Genomic DNA, 27,960 nt, shown 5'->3' on the forward strand with positions numbered 1-27,960 from the left:
ATGTGATTTCCGCATGTAAATACTGCAGTGTCGATATCAACCGCCGCAGTATTTGAGTACACTCATGATTTACCTTGCTTCGGCAAAGGGTACTTGAGCCCGAAGTATTTCTCGTAGAAGTTGAGTATCCTCGAGCCGATGTCGAGCGCATAGTGAGTTTTGTTGAGCTGGTTTGGCGCAGCATATACGGAGAACTGTAAAAAGAAAAAAAAAAAAAAAAAAGCACGAGAACACACATGAATGCCCAGCATGCGAGGTGTGTCTAGACCTTCTTTCGGATCATGCGCTACGCTCACAGACCTGAGCACGTGGTGAATGCGAAGATCACTTTGTCCATAATGAAAAAGGTTTGTCTCTATTGAGCTTGCAGCTAGACCAGTTATTTATTATTATTATTATTATTATTATTATTATTATTATTATTATTATTATTATTATTATTATTATTATTATTATTATTATTATTATTATTATCATTATCAAAACAATATGATAATTTTGTACCGTGCTCGTAGGCCCAGTCGTGCAAGCCAACTCAGCCTTTGAGCGGTTCGTGTTGTAATACATTGCTGGCGGCAGTAAATGTACATGTTTCCTATTATTATGCAGATTGTCATTCTGTGCTTTGTAGGTCTAGCGCGCAAAGAAAGTTTCCAAGTACTTGCTATTCAAACTATTCTGCATTAAAATCATCGAAGTGACAAATAATCAGCGCGATAAAAATCGCGTGGAGTGAACATACCTTAGGGTGGGTGAAGAAAAATAAATATCAAGTCACCCTCCACGTATCATCGAGGACGCTGCAGGATATATAGCGCGCGCTGTAAAACGGTTGCCCTCACGAATGCCTTTTGCAATGGAAATTGCTGCATTGAGCTTTGAATTGAGTGCACTCGGTGGTGGTGCCCTCAAGGCCAACTATACCGGTCCCCCTGCGGCTTCAGGCAGCGCTGTGTACTGCTGAAGTTCACTTTAAATGCACAGTGAGCAACAAGAGGCCGGAGAAAAATACCCACACTGACGGATAAAAGTTTGCGAATGCATATTCGCTGCCACTGACGACGCATTAATTAACTACCAAGGTGCTACTCTGCCGCACACGGCTAGGTACTGCACGCGCTATGTGTTCGCCACAAATATACTAATACCCCCCCCCCCCCCCTTTTTTTTTTTCTTCTCTCTTTTGCTTGTTAACTTTAATCGTTGCGTCCATGTTTTGCTTCATATGGAACCTTGCATAGACAGGTCGGTTCCATGCGAACGCTTGGAACTTTTTTTTTTTTTTTTTTTTTTTTCACAGAAGAGATTACGCGGCGCAAAGCCGCACGAATGCTGCTATGCTTCCCGTCTGGTAGCTGTAACCCCAAGGTCGGTGCACTGTGGGCGAAAAAACGTTCATGGACCACTGCAGCTGCACGAAAGGCTCGGTATCGGAGCTAGGAATCGTAAATTGAGGCTTTTACTTGCGTATTCCAGCAGTACATGTGGTTCACACCCGAATTCCAAGTTTCGCGGCCAAGGCAAAAGAGCCAACTGAGCTCGTTGAAGACGAAGAGGCCAATCTAGTGCACCCCTTGAGCACCGGATAGATTGCAGCAAAGCCGAGATGGTTTCACCGGACGTACGCTTCATATCTCAGTGAGACAAGCCGCGGCGATGTCGGAATACTATGAGGTGAAACTAATACTTGTTTACGCTTACAACGATGTTTAATCATCTTCCGAACAAATGCCACTAGACTATCGGCTTCGTAATTATTACGATTTAGATTGTCACTTACAGGTATCTGGTCCACTGAGGCCAAGGTCTCCGTCCTTTCAAAATCGGACACGATGAAGCATACCAGGTAAGTCACCATTGGCACGGATTCCTCAAACTTGGTCACCATTTTTCCATCTTCACGCATAACAGGATACCCCTGCACAGCAGAAGAAAGAAAATAAGCACAGATGGTAAAAGGTAACAAGAGCAGTTGACTTGTATGACTTTTTACTTCGAGCATTCCAATGTATTACGTCGCAGTCTATAATAGGACTAGCCCGGATGCACGAAGGCTCAGTTCGTCAAGATTAAAAAAAAAAAAAAAAAGTGAATCAACGATCGGAAGTCAGGTTTCGTGCAAGAGTACACGCTTGGGACAGAATGCATTCGCTGTAGAATTGTAGCTGATGATATTCAAATAATGAGTGAGCAGCATCATGACGTCCGGTTTTCTCCAATTCGGAGAAAGGGAAAAGACCATCGTTTTCATACTGCAAATATTTATTCAAATACCCTAAAGGCCTTCCGGGGAGGTATTACATAAAGAAGGTCCGGGGAGGTATTACATAAAGAAAGAGAAGGGGGGGGGGGGGGGGGGGGCGGCATTATAGCAGACAGTATGGAAGATAAATGAAAGCATCTGATTGATGCAGTCCGCATTCTCGAAGATCACTAATCATCATCCATTGTTTTTTTTTTGTTTGTTTTTTCAATTTGCGTGCCGAGTATGTTGCCCAGGGCCAGCAGCCCAAATTCGGCGTTTCGCTGACGGCGGCGTGCAAACCAAGCGTTTTATGGCAGCGTGGGAAGTTGCTCTAAGCTTCAATTTCAGCAGTGAACATTCATTCAATGAAGTTGTGCCAGTTACTTATATCTTATCACTCAGAATTCCCAATCAGAACATTCTTAAAGAGCTCTTGTGTGGAGCTGCTCCGGCGGTCGAGGCCATTGAAGGATTCAAGATTCGCTGCGGATCGTGGTGTTGCCACTTCGAAGAATAAACAGGAGACAAACCCATGGAATGGTGGTCGCTCACGCTCGTAAACCGGCACGGGAGCCCTTGCTTCTCTACAGGTATAATCCAAGGCTCCACCCTGACACATGATATACAAATCTAGTGAACAGATTTTCCTCGTCATAAAGCTGTATCTGAATTATTCATCATCATCATCACCAGCCTGATTATACCCACTGCAGGGCGAAGGCCTCTCCCATATTTCTCCACTTAACCTGGTTCTGAGCTAGCTGCATCCACTTGACCCCTTCGAACTTCTTAATCTCATCCGCCCACCTAACTTTCTGTCGCCCCCTGCTACGCTTTCCTTCCCTTGAAATCCAGTTTGTTACCCTCAGCGACCATCGGTTATCCTCTCTTCGCACATGTCCTGCCCATGTCCATTTCTTCTTAATTTCCACTAAAATGTCGGTAACTTGAGTTATTTCTCTGACCCACTCTGCACGCTTTCTATCTCTTAATGTTACCCCTACCATTTTTCGTTCCATAGCCCTCTGGGTTGTCCTCAACTTAAGTAGAACTCTTTTGGTTAGCCTCCACGTTTCAGCCCCATAGGTGAGTACAGGCAAGATGCAACTGTTGTATACTTTCCTCTTCAGCGATACCGGTAAGCTGCTAGTCATAATCTGCGAGTGCTTGCCAAATGCGCTCCATCCCAATCTTATTCGTTTTGTTATTTCCTTTTCATGGTCCGGATCTGCGGTTACTATCTGTCCTAAGTAGACATATTCGCCTACTACTTCCAGTACTTCGCTACCTAATGTAAACTGCTGTTCCTTCACGAGGCTGTTGAACATTACCTTAGTCTTCTGCATATTGATTTTCAAGCCTACCTTTCTACTTTTCCTGTCTAGGTCATCAATCATTATTTGCAGTTTATCCCCCGAGTTGCTTAGCAAGGCAATGTCATCAGCAAATCGCAGATTACTGAGGTATTCTCCATCTACCCTTATCCCTAACTGCTCCCATTCCAAGTCTCTGAATACTTCTTCTAAACAAGCTGTGAATAGTACTGGGGAGATTGTGTCTCCTTGCCTAACACCTTTCTTTATGGGAATTTTGTTACTTTCTTTATGCGGAACTATGGTTGCTGTGCAGTCACTGTATATATCTTCAAGCACTTTCACGTACGGCTCGTCTACCCCCTGATTTCGCAATGCCTGCATCACCGCCGAGGTTTCAACTGAGTCAAATGCTTTTTCGTAATCAATGAATGCTATGTATAAGGGCTGGTTATATTCCGAGCATTTTTCTATCACCTGATTGATGGTATGGATATGATCGATAGTAGAGTACCGTTTCCGAAACCCTGCTTGATCCTTTGCTTGATTGCAGTCTAAGGTTGTCCTGATTCTATTAGCGATTACCTTAGTAAATACCTTATACGTAACAGACAGTAAGGTGATTGGTCTGTAATTTTTAAGGTCCTTAGAGTCCCCTTTCTTATGAATGAGGATAATGTTTGCATTCTTCCATGGTTCCGGTACCGTCAATGACGCAAGCAAATCTGTAGTTATCTGATCCTCTCCAGCCGATTTCCCCCTTTTCATAGTTTCTAGTGCTTCCTTGACCTCGTCCTTCGTCACTGGTGGAACGTCTGACTTTTTCCCTACCGCCAATCTCATTACGGTCCTGACTACTTTGGCTACTGCAGAGATCTGTATAGAACTCCTCGGCTACTTTGACTATCTTGTCCATATTAGTGATGTCGTTGCCCGCCTTGTCCCTTATCGCATACATCTGGCTTTTGCCTATGCCTAATTCCTTCTTTACCGCTTTAAGGCTTCCACCGTTCTTTACAGCACGTTCAATTTTCTTCATGTTATACTTCCTTATATCGGCCACCTTGCGCTTATTGATTAGCTTCGATATCTCGGCGAATTCGATCTGGTCTGCTGGATTGGAAGCTTTCATACTCTGGCGTTTCTTCACCAAATATTTCGTCTCCTTAGACAGCTTAACGGTATCCTCTCTAACTATCCTACCGCCTACTTCTACCGCGCACTCCGCAATCATATCTCTGAAACTATTGTTCCTTGCCTCTAGGGTAATGTCGCCATCCTCAGAGCTGAATACCTATTCTGTAGTGACATCCTGAACTCTTCTGCCCTCCCCCTCACCGCTAATTCGTTGTTGGGTTTCTTTCGTACTAATCTGTTGCGTTCCTTCTTCAGATTTAGGCTAATTCGGGACCTCACCATCCTGTGGTCACTGCATCGCGCTTTCCCGATTACCTCTACACTATTGCGCTCTGCAAACTCAACTAGTAACTCTCCCCTGCTATTCCTAGAACCAATGCCATAGTCACCTCCTGCCTTGTCTCCTGCCTGCTTTTTCCATACCTTGGCATTGAAGTCGCCCTTTAGTACAGTATACTGAGTCTTTACTTTTCGCATTGCCGATTCTACATCTTCGTAGAAGCTTTCAACTGCCTGGTCATCATAACTACATGTAGGTGCATAGGCCTGTACAACCTTCAGTTTATACCGCTTATTAAGCCTAATTACGATGTCTGCCACCCTCTCATTAATACTATAGAATTCATCTATATTACCCGCTATATACTTATTGACAAGGAAACCTACTCCTAGTTGTCGCCTCTCTGGTAAACCTCGATAACACAGTACATGCCCATCCTTCAGTACAGTATATGCCTCATTCGGCCTCCTAACCTCACTAAGCCCTATGACATCCCATTTCATGCCCTCTAGTTCCTCTAACAGCACTGCTAAACTAGCTTCACTAGCTAGGGTTCTAGCATTAGACGTTGCCAGGGTCAGTTCCCAATGGCGGCCTGTCCAGCGGAGCCAGGTACTCTTAGCACCCCCTGCTGCGTCACAGGTCTGACCGCCGCCTTTGTTTTGTGGACCTTATCATGAGAGGTTGCGGCCAATTACTGCACCAGGGTGGCCAACGCCTGTTCTGGTGAGGGAGCGCGTTCCCGGAGGTGGTCACCGGCATCAGGGCGCACCCCAAACCTGCTTATGCAATTCCATCGACACGCGTATTTTTTTTTCATCCGGTGGAGAACTGGAGAACGGTGGAGAACCCCGGTCCTCTTGCATGCGAGGCGGATGTTCTACCGCTACGCCACCGCTGCTACGATTACAGTTCTTCAAAAGTGCAGTAGGTAAGTACTGCGCACGTTCCCTGCGCTTAGTCAGTGGAGCACGTGGAAACCCATTTGAATGCTGACATCGCAGACCGACCGTTTCATTTTGGTGCGAAATTTCGCTTCCAATAGAGATGATTCATCGCAATTAGAGCTTATTTGCTCGAAAGCGTCCACGTAAATTTTGCAGTGACCCAGCACTTGGTAAGCATCCCATAACATATAGCAACAACAACAATAATAATAATAACAATAATAATAATAATAGTAATAATAATAATAATAATAATAATAAAAAACTTCGGACAACAGTTTCAGCTTTCAACCTGCGCATAGCGACGTTATGGTTTCCGCTGTGCAGCGACAGCGCGGTTGGTAGACATGTTGCGGCGGCGATCACGTTGCGGTTTGAAGCCAATATCTAGAAACTATACAGTTCTCCAAAATATTAAAAAAAAAATTCAGGCACGGTTTTCAAGCCTCTTTCTTGGTATGCTACACTGATAACCGCGCAGAAAGTTACAAGAGCGCCTCTTGCCTGCGTGCAAATTTTACTGTACATGGAAAAAAAAATTAATAAATATACTACAAAGGGATGTAATTTACTCCAGGGCTTTCCCGAAAGCTTTCGAACATCATATATACTACCTTGAGAGAGCGCAAAATCCGCATAATACCCTGCACTGTCCGCATAACAGGTCGTCCCTGTGACCGCTTTCCCAGATAGGCAAGTGCGTCAGCGGCTACGTTTTGAAACGTCACCTGTGACTGGACGCAGGGCTTCTCAGCTGATGCCTCACGTGACCCCTCAGGCGATCGAAGTTGGCTCATCTCCTCGCGCACCCACGCATTCGCCGTACAGCCGGCGCGTGTCAACCACCGCCGCAATGACGAATGTTATTAAACGTCATCGCCGCAAAGGGAGCACTTAGCGGGCTCTTCCGACCAAGCCGCGGCGACCGCACAATGTAGCGAGTTAGTGGCGACCTTGCGAAAGCGTCCCGTACGGCGCCCGTTAGGCTCGTTCGCTTCCTCCGGTGACTGGCACCACTTCGTCTGGGCGGGATTCCCGCGGCCTGTGGCACCATGCTCCCGCCTCACGCATAAAGACGGCGCGCGTGAAATCGCCTGCTCCTGGCTTCCGCTTTCTGTCTGGTATGTCCGGCTGCCTCCATAAAACGGCTTTCTTGGCAGCGCCCGTGACAGCAGAAAAGCTAGAGGGATACATTCTCAAGGACGGGCAACTATCGCGTGCCGGGGGTGCTTTGACGCTGCACTAGCGCGCAGTTGAACGTTTCGCCTATTCGAACACCGGACGGGAAGGCTGATGGCGAAGCAGTGCTGGCGGTGAAGCTTGTTTGCGTTCGACACGCGTTCGTAACTCCGCCATGTAAGCCGTGCTGAGGAGTCACCAGTTGCCCGCCCATAAACAAAAGGACAAAAGTTTGTAAGCGCAGATGCTCAACAAACAGGCAAAGAAAAAAAAAAAACCTCTCTCACCCTCCGATTTTTTTTTTTTTTTTTTTTTTTTTTGCGCGATATATTGGGCGTCCATTGCGTTGACCTCAGGAGTTCCCTTCGGCCAGCGCCGCGCCTTCTTATTATTTACTGATCGACCAATATTAAGCCTCGAAATGAGCTCGGTATGGTCGTTACGTGTGGCGCACTGCGCTGGGAAAACGATCCATCACGCTCCCCACCTCCTTCGAGTTCAATGTTCAAATTGAAGGCACCCTTGATTGATCGATCTGAGCATATATTAGGGAGGCTTTCTTTACGCGGCACATGTTCGTAAAGCTTCATCGTTCATGATGTGCACGCGTATTGTTAGTACGACCATCAGACCCTATTTAGGGCAGAATGCGGGCCATACTTGAGAAACAACCAGCTTGGTTCATGCGGCCCTCAGCGCGTTCAGCGGCGATTTCTCATGGCGATAATGATGGCTGCCGCAGCGACTACGTGGCACGATCAGCGCTCCCATCACAGGATGGTGAAGAATTGCGTGCGCTAGCACTGGTTACTTCCTTTGATTGTTGTGTTCGGTCGTAGTGTCGGATGACAATGATTTAACCTTTTCTCCCGTTCGCTACACGTTCACCCTACGCTGCTTAGTCTAAAAAAAAAATAATAATAATAATAATAATTCTTGATGTTTAACGTACCGTGATTAAGATAAAACGCAACAAGAAGGCCTAAACTGATGTGTGTGCAGCTATTCGAACTGTGTACTTTGAGAGAGGCGCGCTAGAACATTGGCTCTCGTGGCCCCGCGGAGCGCTCAAAGTACCTGACAGCTTTTAAACGCACATGGAAAATGCGAAGTCGTCGGTTTCTTCCGTTTCCATTTTACTTTTTCCATCGTGTTTTACTTCAAATTTTCCTGCCTCGTTAACCTAGACGAGACAGCGTATTCTAGTGCGTCAGATGTTGCTCATACAAATGCAAGGCCCGGGCGCACGAAACGTGCTGCTGAGTTTCCTTTTTCTCTTTCCTCATTTCTTTCTCTTTTTCTTCCACCGTTCCTCCCTTCTTCTTTCCTTTATTTTCTTCCATTGTTTAATCCCCCCCCCCCTTTCTTTTTTTTTTTTTTAGTGTCGCTTTTCGAATGTGCGGGAACGTCCGCAACTGCCTTTGCATGGAGTTTGGTGGGCCGACTGCGGTCACCGAAAAGGGGTGTGGTCGTTTAGAAGGAAAGCAAAGTACCTCAAGGAAGCAGCGGGTTGTCCCTTTTGCGCCAATGGAAAACATCGCGAATGTCGGAGGAGGCATTAGTCTAATGATCACGTAAGATGGCGGTAGGCTCCATTTCTTTCCTGCTGTACGCGTGCCGCGCATGTGGCCGAGGATGGGCTCCCTACTTGGCTCGCTTCCCGGTGCAGCGACGTCCGCCCAGGCGTGACAAATAAATGGAACCCCGGCCAGAGTCCTGGGTTGCACGTTTAAGATTTCGCCTGGGGACGGCCCTTCCGGCGCTCCCTTTCATGCGCCTCTGGGTAAACAGCGAGGTGGGCGTTGGATAAACAAAGGCCCCTTGCCTCGATGGCACGCCGGGGGTGCAAGTGGCGGTAAGCAGGAAAACGTTGTTTGGACCTTTTGACCGGGAACAAACGCGGCTGCCGAGCGCAGCTGACGTCGCTCGCGACCACGTGGCGCCGAGCGGGGAGCCCTCGGCGCCCAGTTTGACGCCTTTGACAGGCGTGCGTGCGGCCGGGAAGACAGCGCCCGGTGCCGCTGCGCGTGCAGTGCAAGCATCGAACGGACGTACTCGTCTTATTTCCTCTTCGCAGCTGTCCACGTTCGTGGCGCTATTTGCGGCCGCTTTATTTCATACGCCATGCGGCCAGGCGCGTCCGCATTTGGAAGCGAGCAATCAGCAGCGGGACCTTGTGAATGCATGCAGCCGCTGGCGGGACGTACCCAGGGGGAAGGCGAGCTGTACGCGATCGGCACTGCTGGCGTTTTACGTTTAAGAGTAACCAGCGCATTGGTCTCCGCAAGCAGAGCGTCTGCGCAACAGCGTCTAGAAACCCCTCACCTATTCAACCACGGCAGGCAGCAAATAAATTTGCTCTCGAGACAACCGACACAGCACATGAGAAGCACATCAGACACTCCTACTACTCTGTAACATGTCCGTTGTTTGCGTCGCATGCTGCAAACCTGCGCCGCGTGTAGTTCTGAAGCTTACGTGAATGAAGCAGCCGTTGGCGTCGTGTAATGCTTTTTTGTTTGCGCCGAGACTCTCGGACACGCGTGCATGGTCGCTGCCTCCTGTAAAGCTCTCAGTAGAGCTTGGCTTTATTTCAGTGCGTTTGTATGACTAACAAGCAAAGTATATGCTTCGACCGCGGGGATTCCTTCAATACACCGGCTGACACCACGGAGCAAATGTATGTGTCTGTTCTCCTTCAGTTGCGCTACCCTCACCAAGACCTCTAAATAATATGCGAAACGTGGGGCGGTGCATGCAGCCAAGCAAAACGCGGAGCCACTTCTCTTACGTTATGGGCAGCGTGCAACCACCCGTTTCGACCTTACGCTCTGCTTACGTTTAGCCGCTGGCCACGCCGGAACACCAAATGAACGATCGCTTGCTGCTGTATCGAGTGGCTCATTGGGCAAATCACAGAAGCCATTGTGGCTAGCCGCGTAGGGGACTGCATTATACTGTCTTTCTGTTGTCACGATGTGCGGTGAACGTAAAATTTGAAGGGTCGGTAATATTCCACTGCCGTTTGCACGGGATAGATCTGGGGCGTAATAATTTTCAATCAAACGAATGAAGGAAGTTTAACTATGAGCTTCTAAAAAGAGTGATTAAATGGCGGCTCCCTTTAACGCGATGACGTTAAAAGGGGGGCGGGGGGAGGGGGGCGTTGCTTCGAAAATCCAGCGTCGGTGTTGTGAGCGAGAAACCATACGCATGGCTCTCGCAGGTATTAGTTGGTAGTTGACCAGTCACCGACTGGTCATCTGGTTCTGTGACGTCACGACACCACGTGACGTGGCCGATTTGGCAAGCGCTGTGAACTCGGGCAGGCGCTGCCCCTTGGCCACGCAGGCACGCTTGTTAAGTTTCTTAAAAGCGGGGCTTTACTTCTACGTTAGGTGGCCTCTCATACATTCTATTTGCTTAATGGCTGAATGCTAATCGATATGCGTGGGATTATGAAGGCACAAATTAAATTGTTAATGATATACGAGTAGCAAAGTGCACGTACGTGAACGAGAGTCCGCAAGGGGAGCCGGCAAATGGGAGCCATTAACCCTTAAAGGCACAGCTTGTGAACCCCACTTTTTTTTGTCTCGCTGCCTTACTCTCCTGCTAAGCCGTTAGATGGGACGAGAATAGAATTCCGCATAAAGCGATATACTCGCAAGGGTGCGTCGGCTACCTAGTCTACGAAGAATGGCGAACACACAACTCAGTCACTGTCCCCTATATAGTATCATAAGACCAACTCGTCAAGGCCGACAAGACAACAATAACAAAATATTTTTAGCTCCCTCCCATTTTTCTTTCCTGTTCAACTTTCCTTACACTTCGCGACTTTCTGTACTAAACTTCTGCATCGACGTCAAGTTTGGGTCTCTCAGTTATATTCACTCGCGCTTCCAAAGCATTTGGTCCGATTACACGACCTTCCTTGTCGTCCACCCTCTCTTTAAACGATGGTTTTCTAAACGTTCCTCGTTTACTTATAGCCGCGCTCAGTTCTCATCAAATATGCGCTACGTCCAAAAATACGAGTACGTACTGAACGAAGCGGTTTTCAGTTTTTCGTCTACCACTCCCGTATGCGTCTATAAAATTCAAGCAACCGCGATGACGGGCTTCCCAAGTAATTACCGTAAAAAATAATAAAAAATAAAAAATAAAGTTATCAGCTTCCTGATTGGATTGTTATGTATGGGAAATTACAATACTCGAGAAATTATAAATAATACAGCATTTTCTCGGTTTCCGAGGGACGTCAAAAAACATGACTTACTACATAAATTCTAAACAAGAAAAAAAAAAAAAGAAACCTCATGGTTGCGACAACGTAAGACAAAATTCAGCTACACCTGGTGCACAACTGGAATCTATATTGCGAATTCGGCCGGCGGAAACGCCTCTTACTGCACAGAGCGGCAAGGAGATGGTAACGTCGTGTCATGGTCACGGAAACGCACGCGATCACACGCCGAGCAGCTGTAACCAAATGGGTTGTGCCGTATTTGTTTGTGAAGCACCTTTGCGGCTTCTCCTGCCTTCGTTTCGCCGTGAGCGCGGTACGCTCTGCGGAGTCTTGATGATGCTGAAGCCTGTTTGCTTCAGCTTTAATCCGTGCACACTGCAGGGCCTACATGCCGCATCCTCATCTGCTGCGGTTGCGGCGTTGCGTACTATAGGATCTTGACGCCGAAGCTTACTGGCCCTGCATTATTCTGCATGAAGTGCGTGTTCTTTATACGACCCCACAGCTTCCGTAACGCTTGTGCGGCAGTATAGTCGCACTTGACAAGAGAGATTCTGCGCAGTCGAACAGCCTGTTAGTCCAAAAATATTTGCTGGCCCAAGCATACATGTATCCCATCCGAGGAGGTTGATTACACCATGAGAAGCGGGCGTGCGCCTCCACCCAGCGCTTTGCGAGATGGGGGACATCATGAAGCCCGAGGTTTAAAGTTCTAACAGCTGTCATTGTAAAAGTAAGCGGAAACGCTACAGTTACACTGTGTAAGCGCAACCGCCGTGGCTCAAAGTTAGTGCCGTTTTTGTGTGGCGTAAGAGTCGCCCACATGCTATTTTCGTTGCCTCCGTTTCACGAGCGAAAGTGGCACGCTCGTTCAGGAACGGATGGTTGCCGTCCTTGTGCCCAAGTTAAGAATCAACTTTTGTCCTGTGTAGTAGGCAAAACCCGCGATCGCTTTTTGGCGAGGCAAGGGGAAAAGGAGGGGCTGGCAGCTAGGGGGCCGCGCCCCTCAGCTTTGAGCTGCGCTTGTACCGACGATTGCTGAAGCGTCCTGTGCGACTACAGCGCTTTGAGACACTTCCAACGGGCGACCGCGAGACCATGCAATTAACTGTCCACTCACGAAGCGCCCCCAAAACACCACGCAGGCTTGGTTTACGGCCTGCATATCTTGCATGCTGCCAACTTTCGCAGTGACAAAATCTCTTAGGCTTAGAACAGCTTCTTGCATGAATTAAAAAAAAAAAATGGAAAGAAAGGAAATTGCCTTACGTTCAGCACGGGCATGTTGGACAGCGCCATGTGACTGCTGTCGTGTATGATGGTGACGTTGAACCTCGATTTGAAGTTCGGCTCGTCGAAGCATGGAAAAGCACGCCGTGCGTACGTGGGCTGGAACTTCGAGGTAGCGAGGTACCTGCAGAAGAGGAAAAAAAAAAAAAAAAAGAGGAGCAATGTGTTTCAATTAAGCACATACTTCACTGTGACATTTCAATCGTACCTGTTTGTTGGCTTTAAGAAGAAAAAAAAAAAACGACAGATTCCAACAGTACCGAAGACTCCTTCACACTACCGGTCGGCTTTTCTCACAGGATTTTCTAACGTACCGAACTGAAGAGCGCACAGTTCTGTCGTTGGGGAAAGAGAAATATCCGCGTGATGACGATGTCTCTCGTGACATAAACAGTTTTTAGATGAACGCACGTCGTTCTTGGCTCAGAGCGGATGAGAAAAAAAGCAGCGCGTGAGAGATGTCGTCTCTTGGGCAACCATGTGCGTGCGCCACACGACTTTTCTGCTGTACAGACGGTTCGTGGTACGCTCTAGTGCTTGTGACCTGTAGTGCCTCCGCTGAGGTGCCTGACGTACCGCGAGCGTGGAATTTTTATGAGCACATTAAGCAACGAAGACCGTCGTGCAGCGAGAAGTAAGAGAACAAATAACCAACAGGAAGCGGATTTTGCTCGCCCCTTCTGCCTCAGCGCTTCACCGCTGGCGGCGTTCCCATGCACTTATGCACGCTAATGAGATTCCAAAGACGGCGCTGAAGATTCCCGAGTACAGCCGGCTTCCGGCCGCATTGTCATTGTCAGCCGGTCCGTAGTGCTCAACTAAGCTAAATGGGTCACCAGTTCTCAGACGGCGCACGTTGTCGTCCAGAATTCCTCGCTCAATCCTTACTTGGCGGGAACGACGAGCCAAACGAGCAACCATTTCTCACAGATATTCACTCCACCGCGGGAACGCGCCAAGGCCGGCTCCCACGTGCTACCCAGCCGAGTCGTAAAGTCTAAGAGACCAACCGAGAGAAAAAAAAAAGTAACGCCAAGCTAGGTTTTTAGCACATGTCTGCGTTCATAGAGGTAGCGCAGCACGTTCTTATGTTGCGTTATGCTGCTATGACGTAAATCAGTTCGTCGCAGTTGAATGTATGTGTCCCGATATCCTCACGCACATTTGCTACCGTGTAATTGAAGGGGCCCAATTCGAATTCATTGAATTTCTCAGGCCGAGTAACGCTCGTATGCGCGTCGAAAATAGAAATAATTTGTCATTTAGATATGTTTTATGAAGAGAGTCAGTTTGCAGATCGAAAATCCCGGAATGCTGAAAATGAAGCTCAAATTGTTATCGTGGTCTTTTCTGTCGGCGATCTAACCTGGTGGCCAAGCCTTTCTCTTCGATGACAAGAGTTTACAAGCAGGAAAATGAGCTGACTACTCTAACACTTCTGTTTGACTGCGCAGGTCTGCATAGACAAAACTAACCGAATCATGTGCATGGTGTACTGCTTAGTGTAACTTGAAACTTGTGGCAAAAAAAAAAAAAAAAAAAAAAATACAGGAGCACTATTTTAACCAATGCAGCCCCGTTGCACGGTGGTGTTTTGATTGTTTGATAGAGCGAATAGGAAAAGAAAGTAAGGGCAGCACATTCCAATAGCGCAGCTGAAATCACAGTTGTTCCACATGTTCTATCCGCGGAGTCAATTCTCCTCTGAGCGTGTGTTGCCGTAACTAAGCAACCTAACAGCATTATTTATCGCTGGAGAACTATATTTTACTTTTGATTTCGAAGTCAGTCTTCTCGACATGCCAAGATTGAAGAAGTATTCTTTCCTACCAATAAGCGCGAGCACGAGTGCCACATCTTTTGATGATACGCAGTATTGTTTGAGAGCCCTGTACTCGGACCACCCGGAAGCGCGAACGGGAAGGGAAATACGGGCCGAACCATCCACTAGAGCACTTCAGAAACCGTTCAGAATCGGTTCAAATCGTCCGTGGTCTATCCTATTGTTTCCTGTACTCGCCATGTTCGTGACCGCCAACTGAACCGAAGATACCGCGGCACATCTTCCGCGCATCGGCCGCTACCGCGTGAAGCCTCGATCCGTCAGCGCAGGCGGACACCGCCGAATCTCGCGACAATTTTAGCTCTCCTCGTGTTGGTGTCGCGATCGCATTTCGTTTGCGTCCTTCGCGGTACGAGCCAATTTTAGACATTCGCGATTGGGAGTGCATAGTGCCTCTGGAGGAAATGCGCAGGAGCCGACGGCTCCTCGCTTATAATGCCCAATGATTGCGTCGCACAGTTCTCTTGCTTGAAGGAATCGTGAAGTGAGGAGAACCACGAGACGGACCGCAGCTACAGAGCCAACAATTCCCATCAACAAATAAGCGCCAGTATACTCGGAGTTAAGTAAATAAAATTGAAGGGCCATGAATTATAATGATGTAGTTTTTTCTCTTCCAGTATTCCACTTGCGTCGGTCTCAATAATGTCGTCCAATAGGGGTGTCTTTATACAAAGCCCGGTGGGTTTTGTGCACTGTACGATGACGAGAGCGGCGACGAAGCAAGGGAAGAGCGCGTCTTTCAATCTGTGTTTTGCAAAGTAAATGCACGAATATGTAAGCGACACTGCGCTTCAGTTACGTGCAACTCACCTGCGCAAGCTTAAGCGCGTAATATTTCAGTTACCGCTAAAGTAGAGGCTTGGCAGCGGCATTCGACTGCTAGTGCTACAGAATGCACGCGAGACAGCAAGAAGACGGAATGGAGAGATACCTATAATTCTACATGCGTAGCTCCTAAACGTCAATCTCTTGCAGAAACCAGCACCTTCACCACGATCCAAGGTCCGAAGGAAGTGAAAAGGCAAGAAATTAGGCCATTAAGCATGGATTCATTATTTACACGCACGTCTTTGAGTGTTATATTTAATTATAGAGTAGTGGAAGACTCTCGATACATCGGTCCTTGTATTCGCGCAACAATAGTAGTCTCAGAAAGCTTCTGCAATCACAGGCAGAAACATTTACTTGCAAATTTAAGCGGAAGTCATGGCAAGGTCAAGATTTTTTTCGATAAACAGTTGTTGGCTGTAACCTAGTATCATAATCACATCGCTTTTGTTCTTGAATGTTACAAACTTCCAGGATGCTTAATCCTGGTTGCCGCAGCTGAAGTCAAGAAGAATACATCAATCACAACATGGGGTGAATTGTGCTCTGGGTGAGAGCTAGCGCATCTATTGCTAGCACCTCCTTAAATATTTCATATCTTCTTTTTTATCCACATTTGGATATCAGGCAATACCAAATCGTTCGCTACAACGCATGTTTTTGATGTATCGTAATTCAACTCACTGGTGCGTTGCCGATGGTATTTGTTGTCCGCATTTCTGTACGCCGGAGTCTTTCATTACCAATTACTCTTGCATTAAATAACAAAATAATTACATAATCGCATGATACGCTTAGATAGATGCTAAGCATATATCTTGAGCATTCAGACCCGTTCTTATAGATACTTATGCCGCTCTATTAAAATATGCTCGATCACTCGAACGTTTCTTTATCACAGGCCGCCGCCTGCTGCATCCGGGCCCCGGGGACCACGTTTCGATGGAGGTGGATCGCAAGGCATCAGTGTACTGTACGATGCTAGTGCACGTTAAAGAAAGGTGGTCGAAATCATCCAGAAACCTCCCCTACGGCGTTGCCCATGGTTTGAGTCGCTTTGAGACGTTAAACGCCGTAACCCAAACCAAACATGACACATTCAATGACGCCTTCTGTAAGCTAACTGTGGTTATCCAACAACATGTGCCCTCACAATAACCAACAACCCCTAATATCTACTCAAAGTAGCCTACAACCACTCACATTCACTCGCAACTCACGTCCACTTGCAGCCACTCAGTCGCACTCACATTCACGTGAACTCTCAACCAACCACTCGCACTAACGTCCATAAACACTCTCACCCCTCATGTGCACTCAAACTCACAACCTCTCACTCATATTCACTCATGTCCACTCGCATTTATACTCACGGCCATCCACACATATGTCCACCTCCCCTTATAACCACTCACCCGCAATCATAGTCACGCTTAATACGGAAAGTTGAGCTAGTTGGTACATGATTGCAAATTACGAGCGCTGCGACAGAGAACAACGAAAGAGTAATGACAAGGACAGGCGCTTACAACTATTCACATTCATAAATCCGAGCGGGAGTTTGAGTGAGCGAATATGAGTGCACTCAGTGTGCCGGCATATGCCAATGAGCAAGCACCTAAGCGTTGATCTGTCAAACACAATTCATTGTACTTATCGCGGCAGATTCTACGGAAAATGTTTGAATACTAATAATGCAAGTGTTCGCAAGATCTACGACGCATTAAAAGGCACGAAGACGCTCGATCTGTTCCTCGGCGCAAGATGTAATTGGAAATGAGGAGCACCTAAATCGCAGAAATTGTAGCGAGTTATGCGCAAGACATCACAGCAGATGTGGTAATTTTTCAAGGCTGAGTCGATGAAAGGAGCAAATTGGCTCAACTGCGCTATCGCAAAGCCTTTCACTGCGTTTTCTTGACGCCCAACATGCATTACAGATTCGTAGCACAGTTCGTCTCAGTCGCACCTTTAACGCCTGGGATGTGCGCATGGTACCGTTTGCAGTTGCGACTAATTTCGCTACAGTTTGGTTTTTGTTTATATAGGGTTTCAAACTTTAACCGACTCGGGTAATTGTGAGGGACGCCATAGTGGAGGGCTGTGGAAATTTCATCCACCTCGGGTTCTTTACCAAACACTGACATCGGATGCACAGTACATGGGGGGCCTCGCTTTTCGCCGCCATCAAAAATCGGCGGCCGCTACCGGGATTTGAACCCGTGTCCTTTTCGAGCGCCCTAACAAGCAGCCACCGCGGCGGGTTGGCTGCTTGGCGCCTATGACTCACATATGACTTGACGCATATGACTCACACATTAGGGTGCTTTTTCAACAGTGCACAGAAAATGGCGTGAAGACAGGAGCCCCAGATGATATCCCACTGCAGGTTACAAATAACCTTCCATCTGCATGGGTACATGAGCCGCGCCTCACAAACAGATGTTCTCAGTCAAGAAGTTAAATGCTTCGTTCATTTCATGCGATGTTGAAAAAAGTCATAGCGGTCGCCATGCCACAGCGGCCGCCATGTTGAGGAAGCCCGGATTTCTGTGAAAGTAAGCGCTTAGCTTATCTTATCGTGGCCTGATCCGATGCGCACTCTGAAAGTCATGCGTGATCGACCCATCACCATGGCGTCTGCGACGTCACGTGCAAGCCATTTATATGAGCGGGAGCATTACGATGATGAAAGAAACATAAAACATACAAACAATAAAAGAACTTTTAGATGAAAGAGTATTAAGCGATAGCTTATACATCTCGTTCGGTCTAAAAGCCATCGGCGTAGTAGTCGACACCGCGTGTGGGAAATAATCGGAAATCGTATCATGTTAATGTGTGGTTCTAGTGATTGATGATTGATCAATGTGTGATTCGCGACGACGAGTTAATGAAATAGTTGTAATTGATTAATTGTTTATGATAAACTAATGAAATGAAACATTCAAAACAAGGGGGGTTCAAAGGTGTCAGAATGCTCAGAATGAAAAGCCAATGCTTCATGAGGCAAATGAGAAACTTCAGAGTGTGTGATTGATCATTTAATTAATTTAAATAACTGAAAAATGAGAAATGAAAAAAGAGAGGTCCAAAGGAACCAAAATGCTCAGAATGAGGAGTCAATGCTTGTCGATGCTGACCAAAAAATTTTAGAGTGCGTAATTGATGAATTAATTAAATGCAATAAACGATAAATGATGAATTGGGTTCAAAGATGTCAAAATGCTCAGAATGAAAAGCCAATGCTTGATAGCGCTAGTTAAGAAAATTTTTATTGTGCAATTTATCAATTAATTGAAATAATTGAAAAAAAAAAACGAAAATGTGTTAATGAAGCCAAACTGCTCACAATGAAAAGCCGGTGTTTGCTGCAGCTAAGCATCGGCGTATAAGATTGAAAAAGAAAATAAAAACATTAAAACTTGAAAAGTGAAAACATCGGCCGTGTATGCGAAACGCTATCGCGCCATACTATCACGGTAGAGCTTAAGGGTCCCCCTAATTTTTCTTGACACTGAATATAACTACGGGCCATCTCCTTTTAGTTTGTTGAGGGGCTGTTCATTGCGTTTTAAGCAAGCACAGGAATCAAACAGGGGAAACCAACCTCACTCAGCACAGATCTTGTTCATAAGACGCTTTGAAAGCTTCACAAGCCACTTGCCGCCGGCGATATGCGATCAGCGGACATCAATCAACGGCGGGACATTACTTTTTATCGGCAAAATGAAGAAAACGATGCATTGAAACCGTGCGACGGCCAGATCTTGCAGCCGCTCTTGCAAGATGAGGTGCAGCAGAGCCGGGGGGCCCTTTATATAACACAACGCCGACAGCAACGCCAGGGGCTGCAGTGGTGAGATCGTGACCAAACCTCTTCGGTATTAATGTTCTTTGTTCGGCAGCATCAGGTGCGCTCAGAACACTCGGAACAGACGAAACCAAGCTGCAGTGCAGTCTGACCCCGCCTCCGACCATGGACCAAATGCTGCGATTCCGGCGCCCTTTGTTCCTAACCTGGTCGCTATTATGTGGTGAGCTCCAGCCGGCACACTTGGCGGCTTTTTTTCTTTGTGTGTGTGCCTTAAATATTTTATTCCGTTTGCAAACGTTTCTAGGGCATAAAGTTAGATATCGGAGTCACTAAGGCGGCAGACTGACGACGAGCAAGAGACGCGTTGTCCTTGTGACAACTCTCGTTCCGCGTGCGACCAACCAGGCAACGACTGCAGGTATAGGACGCTTATCTGCCAGGCGGTGTACTCCTTCAGAAGTCGGCCTGAAGCACAGAAGCTATACAGCCTGATCAGGGACAGCAGTGCGGCAAGGAACAAGCCTGAAAAGCTGTGGATAAGAGCAGAGTCGCATACTACTGGCACTCGTGACCAACACAAGTATGCTTGAGAGTGGTTCCGATTGCACAACTAATAGGCGCGGGTACGTCTGAGTGAAGGACTCGCTGATGATTCTAATGCCACTCAGGTTCCGTTCCGCGTTCCGCGCTCGGAGACGCGTCGAACGTGCCTCGTGCTCGTGTGCGAAAGCGCGTTCGGACACCACTCGCGCACGTTCAGCGCCGCTGCGTTCGGCCCCTCTATCGTTCGCCGCGCACTCGACGCCGCCCAGCGCGGTGCCTCTAATTAGAAAAAAAGCTGGCGCTCCACGCTAGACGTAGAAAGAAAAGCACCCGCGTAAGGACACGCAAGGCCGCCAGATACGGAACGATCTTCGCTGGCACAACGAAATGCTTCACCGCTTAGCTCACTCCTACTCTTGTCTCGTGTTCATAGGAGGCGAAGGTGCAAGGTATAAGAGAGATGGGGCGCGCCGCTTCTCTAGAAAAACCTGGCTCACGGAGCGCTCCTGAGCGCTTTTGCGGCGCACGCTCCCTCGTTTACGGGCAAGCTTGTGCCCAGCCTGCATTTTTATTCCTATATATTTTTTTTTTTGAAAATGACTGTAGCTAAAACAGAACAGGACGACGGACGCAGACGAAACGAGGTCCTTCCATTCGCTTCTCAGACAAAAAGCTGGCCTATTTGCGTATACTTAAATGATAACTTTGGCTGGACAGCATATACATGTACTTATGAAGAGGCTGTTGAAATTTCAGCGCTCCTCCTTGTATCTTCTTCGTCCGCCGCTCTAATTTTAGGGCTGCAGTATGTACCAAAACACCACATTCGCCGCATTCTAATTTTCAGGCTTTCCTGTGTTTCTTTTTTCGTTTTCAGCGCTGTAATTTAATTTCAATCAGTTTCCTCGTACTTTTTGTTTTTCTAGAAGCCTTCCCTGCTTGACGAAATGGTATCAGCAAATAGTTCGGAGGGTAGCTAACTTTTAAAAGGAGAAGACGAACAGTAGATAAAAAAAAAAATTGATGTGCATGGTTTCCTTCGTAAGCTTGTCATTAATCGCCCGCTAACTCCAAAGGAGAAACCCAAGCTTTCTATTTGATAGACGGCCATAAAAGGCGCTTTACGCGTAGTTTCTATTCGATTCTCATAAATTCATTTCGGGTGTGGTGTCGTGCATGCAACACGTCCTCATGTGGTAGTCCTGGCTGGTGCACTACTATGCAAATCAAGGAAGCCGTTGCAAGTTTGCTGAAGCTAGGCCCCGAAGTGTCCGCTAAGCATACATGTCTATCTGGGTTAGCGGCGACTCTCCAGGGTTGGGTGCAAAGGTGTCAACGGCCACGCGACGGCAGCTGGCTCGTGTTTCCTGTTACTTCATTTTGGCGTTTATAAGGCTTTGCTGAATAACAGAGCTACAAAGACACTTTTAGACGCGGATAACTGAAGGCAGTCTTCTGTCGTGGATCAGCGGTTCCTGCTGCCGCGCAACGTGCGACATTTCGGTTCCACCTAGCTGGCCTGAAACTGCACCTGTCATTGCATCAATAATCGTAGTGCAGAAGAAGATATTTAAAAACTTGTGCGACGAATACCTGCGATATATATTAAAAAGTTAGAAAGCAGAACAGGCAGCCTTATTTGATTTGACTACTTCGGGAACTGCTATTAACGCCACCAACGCTCGCAGTGGGGGTGATCCCAGACGGGAAAATGTTCTGCCATAGATCTTTAAAACAAAAGAATGCACCTATTTTAGTCGAAGCCATGCCAACCTATGCACAACCGCTTAATAGAAACTTTCAGAATGCGGGCTTCAGTCAGCGGCCTCCATAAAGGCAGTCATTATACTTTGCCCTGGAGCTTCACTACATGCCGAAAGTATACGTGCTCCGGATGCTGTGTTTTGGTATGAGCGCCTTTGTTTTTTCTGAACGCATTATATTATATATAATTATAAGACAGGATAAAAATTGAGAATCCAGCTGCGTTCGTAAAGCGTGAGGTGATTAACTGCAAGCGCCGATAGCTGATCTAAATTTCACGCTACCTCCCTATGCTCAACATCGAGATTTTCCACCCTGCAAAGAGCTCACTACTCAGTGCGTTTGGAAGTAAACCTAGGTCTCTTATGATGTTATAGAAGTAAAGGCCATACAGACCGCATGGCGAAAGAGATCTCAGAGTAGGAGGCGTGGCCCAGCAAAATTACAGCCCATTTCTCATGTGTGTATATTATGTATATATGAGTGAGAAAAGGAAAAAGCTGACCTTCAACACATCTACGCAAGCATAAAAAGCCATCGAGATTATTGTTTACCGCTGAGGAACCGAATGTCAGATATTATCGCGGTCTTTATTACAAAGGTAGACATTTTCCCTCTGAAAAGAGGCATGAGCTATGTAGGGGCGGATTTATAGGTGGCTCTAGTTAACAAACAGTTAGGTGGGGCGGCTCTATTTGAGCAATGGTTTATGAAACTTTGATCATAGAAAATTGCATTTTGCTTGGCTTTTCAATAAACATTTCGTTCTTGGGCACAAATGACTGCTCCGCCGAGCCCGGACTATTGACAGGTGCCAGTCTGTAACCTTTTTTTCGCGAAATTGGCGAGGCGATTCGCTGCTTCCCAAGCGTCGCTGACAGATATTTTATGAACAGTTCCTTGCCACCAGCAGTGCAGCGGATTGAGCTTTCTCCAAGACGCCCTGAGTTGACTAAGGTTCTGCATAGCAGCGAAAGCGTGGTGATGAGTTCGACTTGCTAAAGTGTGTTTGGGGTGTGCACTGATGTTGCAGTAACACTAATTTAAATAATTGCAGTGATATAAACAAAAAAAAATTTATAAAATTCGCAGGATGAAAAGGCGGTGTTAAAAGAGTAATCGCATCTACTCTTAAGGCAAGTATGAGCGTCCGCGTAATTACTAATAATGCGATAGCTATAAGACTCCCAGAAGATATCTACATGTACAATGGCTGCACAGCAAATTATGTAATTAAATTCTCATAAGGAAGGGCGTTAGGCACGGAGGCACGATCTCTCCAGTACTATTCACCGCTTGCTTACAAGAAGCATTTAGAGACCTAGAATGGGAAAAGAGATAAGGGTTGACAGACAATAAATGCCTCAGTAACCTGTGATCCACTGATGGCACTGTCTTGCTAATTCAAGGAACGAATTGCAAAGAATGAATAATTATCTAGCCAGACAAAGCAGAAAGGGAGACCTAAACATTATTATTCAAAATACTAAAGTAATGTTCAATTGCCTCGGAAAGGAACATATCAGTTCACAATATAGGTAGCGAGGCGCTAGAAGTGGTAAGGTAATACTTCTTGTAAAGAAGAACCAGACTAGGACGGAACACATTCGGCAAGCACTCTTGAATCATGAATGACAGCTCACCGGTGTACATCAGGTGTATCTTACCGGTACTCACGCATGGGGCTGGAACATTAAGCTAACGAAAACGGTTCTACTTAAATTGATGACTACATGGTAAGCTATGGTACGGAAAATGGTATAGGTGTTACGGTATGAGACAGGAGACATACCGAGTGCGCGAGTTAATTACATTCGAGCAGAAATCAAGAAGAAGAAATAGGCACGGGCATGTAGTGAGAAGAGAAGATAACCGATAGTCGCTAAGGATAACAAATTGAATTCCAAGGGAAGGAAAGCCTAGCAGGGGAGGCGGAAAATTAGGTGGGCGGATAAGATTAGGAACTTAGCGGGGATCGAATGGATGTAGCTGGCATCGGACCGGGTTAACTGGAGGGATAGGGGAGAGGCGTCTGCCCTGCAGTGGGTCAGGCCGCTGATAATCATAATAAGGCTCCCGTTCTGCAGACAACTCGTCATCGGTGTCGCGTTGTTAGCGAAAAAAAAAAAAATCACGAGCATGTCTTTGGTAGGTGGTAGTTGACATGTAACAAGGCCAGTCACTGAGTGCAAATTTGGCGAGTTCTGTGACGTGCACCTGAAAACATGACATGGCCTAGTAGGCAGCAGTTGCGGGAGACGCAAATCGAACATCCCGGGACCCTTGGATACCGAATCAGAAACGCCCCCCTTGGCCATGCATTCAAATTCATGTTAAAGCGGGGCTATGCCGGGCGGTCTTTCCAGCGGCATCTTCCAACTCTATATGAATACTTGTGAGATAATACAGGTAAACATTTAGGAATTTGTGGTCAACCGAACAGCAGAGAGCATGCACGCAAGTAAGAATTCGCAAAGTGAGCCAGGTCAGCTTTTTTTGTTTATTTGTTTTAATAATCATAACGTAAAGGATAGAAAATTCTGTAGCTTCTAAACTCGTTTTAAAACAATGACGCACAAAGCGCATATTCGAAATATTTATTCATTCACATATTCCTTGACTGAACATGCTTAATGATTTTGGAAACTTTATTGCGAAGCATTAGATATCCTGTTATATTATTTGTGTCACATATACATCTACATTATCTGCACCATAACACCGTGCAATAAAGTAGTATTTTTCTGGGTGAATAAATGTTTTTGACCGCACCCCCCCTCCCCTTCCCTAATTTGCCTGTGTTCCCGCGATAAGGAATGAGTTATTGTTTTCCTCTACAAACACATCCTCCACGAGGCGCCAGTGGTAAAGTCACTCTAATGCTCTGCGTCAGTCAGATCAGGTTCGAGCTCAAGGAACAGGCGGCTGACGAGTGTCTTACGGAAATAATTTAGGCAAGACCGTTTAACAATTCAAGCCAAATGCATATGCAGCTTTCCGCGCATATTCGTTTGGTGGAGCAAAAGATGAAAAGCAAGAATGCGGCTTAGGAAGGTGGTGGTGGTAGAACCACCACCTTCCTAAGCCGCATTCTTGCTTTTCATCTTTTGCTTCACTAAACGAATATGCGCGGGACGTCACCAACGAGGCCGCAGCGAGCATGGGTAAAGAGGAGCAACAGCTCCCAAAGTGCCACTTAGGTATGCGCAGCTTTGGTCTGGAAGTGTCAGCACAGCAGGTGAATCGCGCAGACACCCATCTAATGACTCGAAGCCTGCAAGTCGACTGCTCTCTCGTGCACGATAGCCAGGTTGCGAGCGCCCGTTTCTAGCGAGGTCGTTTTGATGCCTCGTTGACCAGACGCGTGCTAATTCTATCGCAGTGGCAGCTTCATAGAGTGCCCAGCGCCCGAAGCCTTATTGCATTCATGACGTAGCAGGTACAAGAAAGCCCGCCAGGCAGCGGCACTTGTTGCGCAATACAAGCGGTCTGGCGCTCTCGAGTGCGCCGTTCGTCGCATGCATCTTCCCCATCGAGATGGATTTCGGTCTGGTGGTTACACCACTCTATTAAGGCTGCGGTATTTTGTTTTGATTTACGAGCAAGCGCTTATCTTAGAATGCGCACACATAATTGGGCAGTGTGCAGAGGAAAAGAGAGAGTGAAAATACATTGAAACCCGCCAGGGCGCCGTAACTCGCCTCTTCCACGTCGCGGATCTGTGGAGAAATTGACACATAAGTAAAGGTGTGGAGGAAAAGCGCAACAAAGGCGCCGCGGTGTCGAAGCGAGATTGGCAAGGGCGAGCAAAAGAGAGAGGTAAACGAGGACATCTTCGACCCATGTGTTCGACGCTGTCCAGTGTACGCAACTGCATGCCACTGGCGCAAATCGCTTCTCAGGAAATGGCTTCCTTTTATTCCTTCTTTTTTTCTCTCGTACCACGGTGGTATCACGTTTGGTAACAGCCTCGAGGCCAGCTGCAAACTCGCACAATTCGCGTGCCCAGTCGTCCGCCCCGCAGCTCTGATTAGCGTCCGCAGAACGCACTTTCGTCGTCACGACTGCCTTCATTTAGAGCTGCCGGAAGATGACAGCGTCACTTCCGTCTTGGTTTTAGTCGTTTCCTTTTTTTCTTTTTTGGTTGTGGTTCTTCAAAGGCTTCTATAGAGACGTAGCGCAAGTTGCAGGCCTTGCTGTGCTAGAGAAAACGTCATACAGATGTCTATATATAGCTCCGATGTGTACCACTACAGCTTTTGCTACACACGCACACGGCAGGCTGCGCGGTCAGCGGGAGAGTAGAAATTGTACGTGTTACTTCACGAGGGTATGTAACACCTGGCTCTCACAAACTATCAGCACCTTTGGTAGCCATAATTCTTTCGCGTAAGCGCTTCCCTCTCAGGAAGCCTGTCGCCATCTCGCTTGCAAGCCGTTATCCGTATTCCCCTTTTGGCGGGAAGAAGGAAAGACATGGAAGACCGGAATGTATAGAGCAGTCTTATAGTTCGTGTTTTGCACTAAAAGGCCCACGAGATTGTTTGCTGCCTCACGTCTGACAGCCGTACTCAAATCCGATGGTTGTGCATGCATAGAGGCGTTGCACATTGGATTACATATGGTGTTTACGCACACCTCAGTGACGCTGTTTTACCCAAACGTGGGAAAAGGCACATGGGCTAGGCTAATGCAGTTACGTGCGCGCATTACGAAACCACATGAAAATGCCGCCGGTTTCGTATTCTGCGTCCCGAAGCGTTCTTCCTCCCACACAATACCTCCGAAGACACAACAGGACGGGCAACGAGACCCCCTCGAGGTCGGTCCCTTTTTCGTTCGCTCGCGTCCTTTCAGTCTAAAAAAAAAAAAAAAAAAAAAAAAAAAAAAAAAAAGAAAGGAAAAAAAGAAAAGCCCTTCAGAGTACGCTCGCAGGAAGCGTGACGAGAGATGATGGGCTGGCGTGCTTAATTTACAGCGGCTCTGCCACAGCGGGCATACGAGAGTGGGTGTGAGGCTTTATCTTAATCTTGCAAGAATTTGGCGGAGGTAGCTCTAAGACGCCGAAATAATCGCAAGCACAGTGATCGCAAGTACGCGTGCAGCGGGCGCTATTTGCGTACTGATAAAGTGGATGAAGCATTGAGAGGCGGGTTCTGCGGCGATTAGAGCCCTGTAGAGTCCCTAAGGTCCGCCTGCCAGCCTCAGCGAGCATCCGCCGACCACGCGAAGTACGGGCTCCGAGTCTGCTGACCTTTTCAGTAAGAAATAATTGTAAAAATCAGCTTCGCCAATGGTCTTATAGCGCTCAAACCCACAGCACTGTTCGAATGCTGAACAGGGTTCTTCAGGCTGCGCGTCTTTATGCGAATTGAGCTAGCGCGCGAAAGACTATTCCAATGAAGAGCGGCGGTTGGCATGCGCACAGCTGAACTCGGCCTCATGAGCTCCTAGCCTGGCCGGAGTGCGCTGTGCGTGCAGGACCATTGCGAGCCCACCCCCGCGAAGCGCTGCGCGGCACTTTTTCGAGTGGCGCGTTTCGCCGCCACTCTCGAATTGTTCCCCGGCGCCGTTACTGCACTGCGTGATCGTTGTTGCACCGCGGCTGAAATTGCGCCCCGCTCGGGGCAGGAGCGACATTATCGGAAGCTGGCGCGAGACCAGCAGAGTGGGCGTCCGCCAGATGTAGGGCGGCCCGAGAGGGCGTCGTCGAGAGCGGCCCCAGTTCGTTGGCCCACTTCGACCGGTCTCTGCACGAGCCGATTTGCAAATTGCCGTATCGCTTCGGGGATCACGACGTCGCGGCGTAACGGCAATGCGTGTCGACGTGGGACCCAGAGGCGCCTTTGCCATCGCTACACAACGCGTGTCCGGCGTTGTCGTGCCCTATAGTGTACGGTGTGGTGTCACACTAGTTGCGCCTCCAGACAATTACTGCCGCGCTGCCGGAACGCACCTTTCGCTTCGACACGCTTGAATGCAGCCCTAAATTCGCGGAGCAACTTCGATGCAACCAAAGTGCGGCGCGAGGTGTTTCAAGGTTATATAGGACCCGGGTCGGTATCCGCGGGGCAAGGTTCGTGCAAGTGGCCGTCACTGATGCCATTCACCACGGCGCGCATCTGTACGCTCATCCTTCCATTAATATGGGCACAATCGCGACTTCGATAGAGGAGAGTGTGGACGGTGCGCACTGTGCGAATTCTCCACCCGTCGTCTCGGGCGATTCTTCGTATAGCTTCGAACCAATTTGCAGCCGTTTAATTCAGTAATCAGTCTCGACTTGTGGGTGCTGGTGATGGGCAATCCCGTGCCAAATAATAAAAAAATGTGATAAAATAGATACACAATAAGCCAAAACCGGGCTTTATCCCGGCTTCCCTTGATGGATTTGAAGGCTGGAATTATGCAATGCCGCCAAAAAGGGACCCAGGAGCTTCGGTGTAGAATCCAGAAATAGGCGGAAATATAATGTATGCACCGATAGCGCTGCGACTATATATCGCATAGATCACAGGT

General features: G+C 47.5%; 1 protein-coding gene across 1 annotated transcript in view; it reads right to left on the minus strand.

Annotated features, from left to right (window-relative positions):
- The window catches only part of LOC146204737 (uncharacterized), a 158,388-nt gene that overhangs the window by 82,220 nt on the left and 48,208 nt on the right, over positions 1-27,960 (minus strand). Inside the window, exons 2-4 of the mRNA XM_084589451.1 lie at positions 12,623-12,767; positions 1,781-1,918; positions 74-194 (exon numbers count right to left, since the gene is read on the minus strand). Of these exons, the coding sequence (XP_084445577.1) occupies positions 74-194; positions 1,781-1,918; positions 12,623-12,767 (404 nt within the window). The remainder of the gene's footprint in view (positions 1-73; positions 195-1,780; positions 1,919-12,622; positions 12,768-27,960) is intronic.

The sequence above is a fragment of the Amblyomma maculatum genome, chromosome 1, assembly GCF_055883805.1.
Source record: "Amblyomma maculatum isolate TAMU_Amacu chromosome 1, ASM5588380v1, whole genome shotgun sequence".
Lineage (NCBI taxonomy): Eukaryota > Metazoa > Arthropoda > Arachnida > Ixodida > Ixodidae > Amblyomma > Amblyomma maculatum.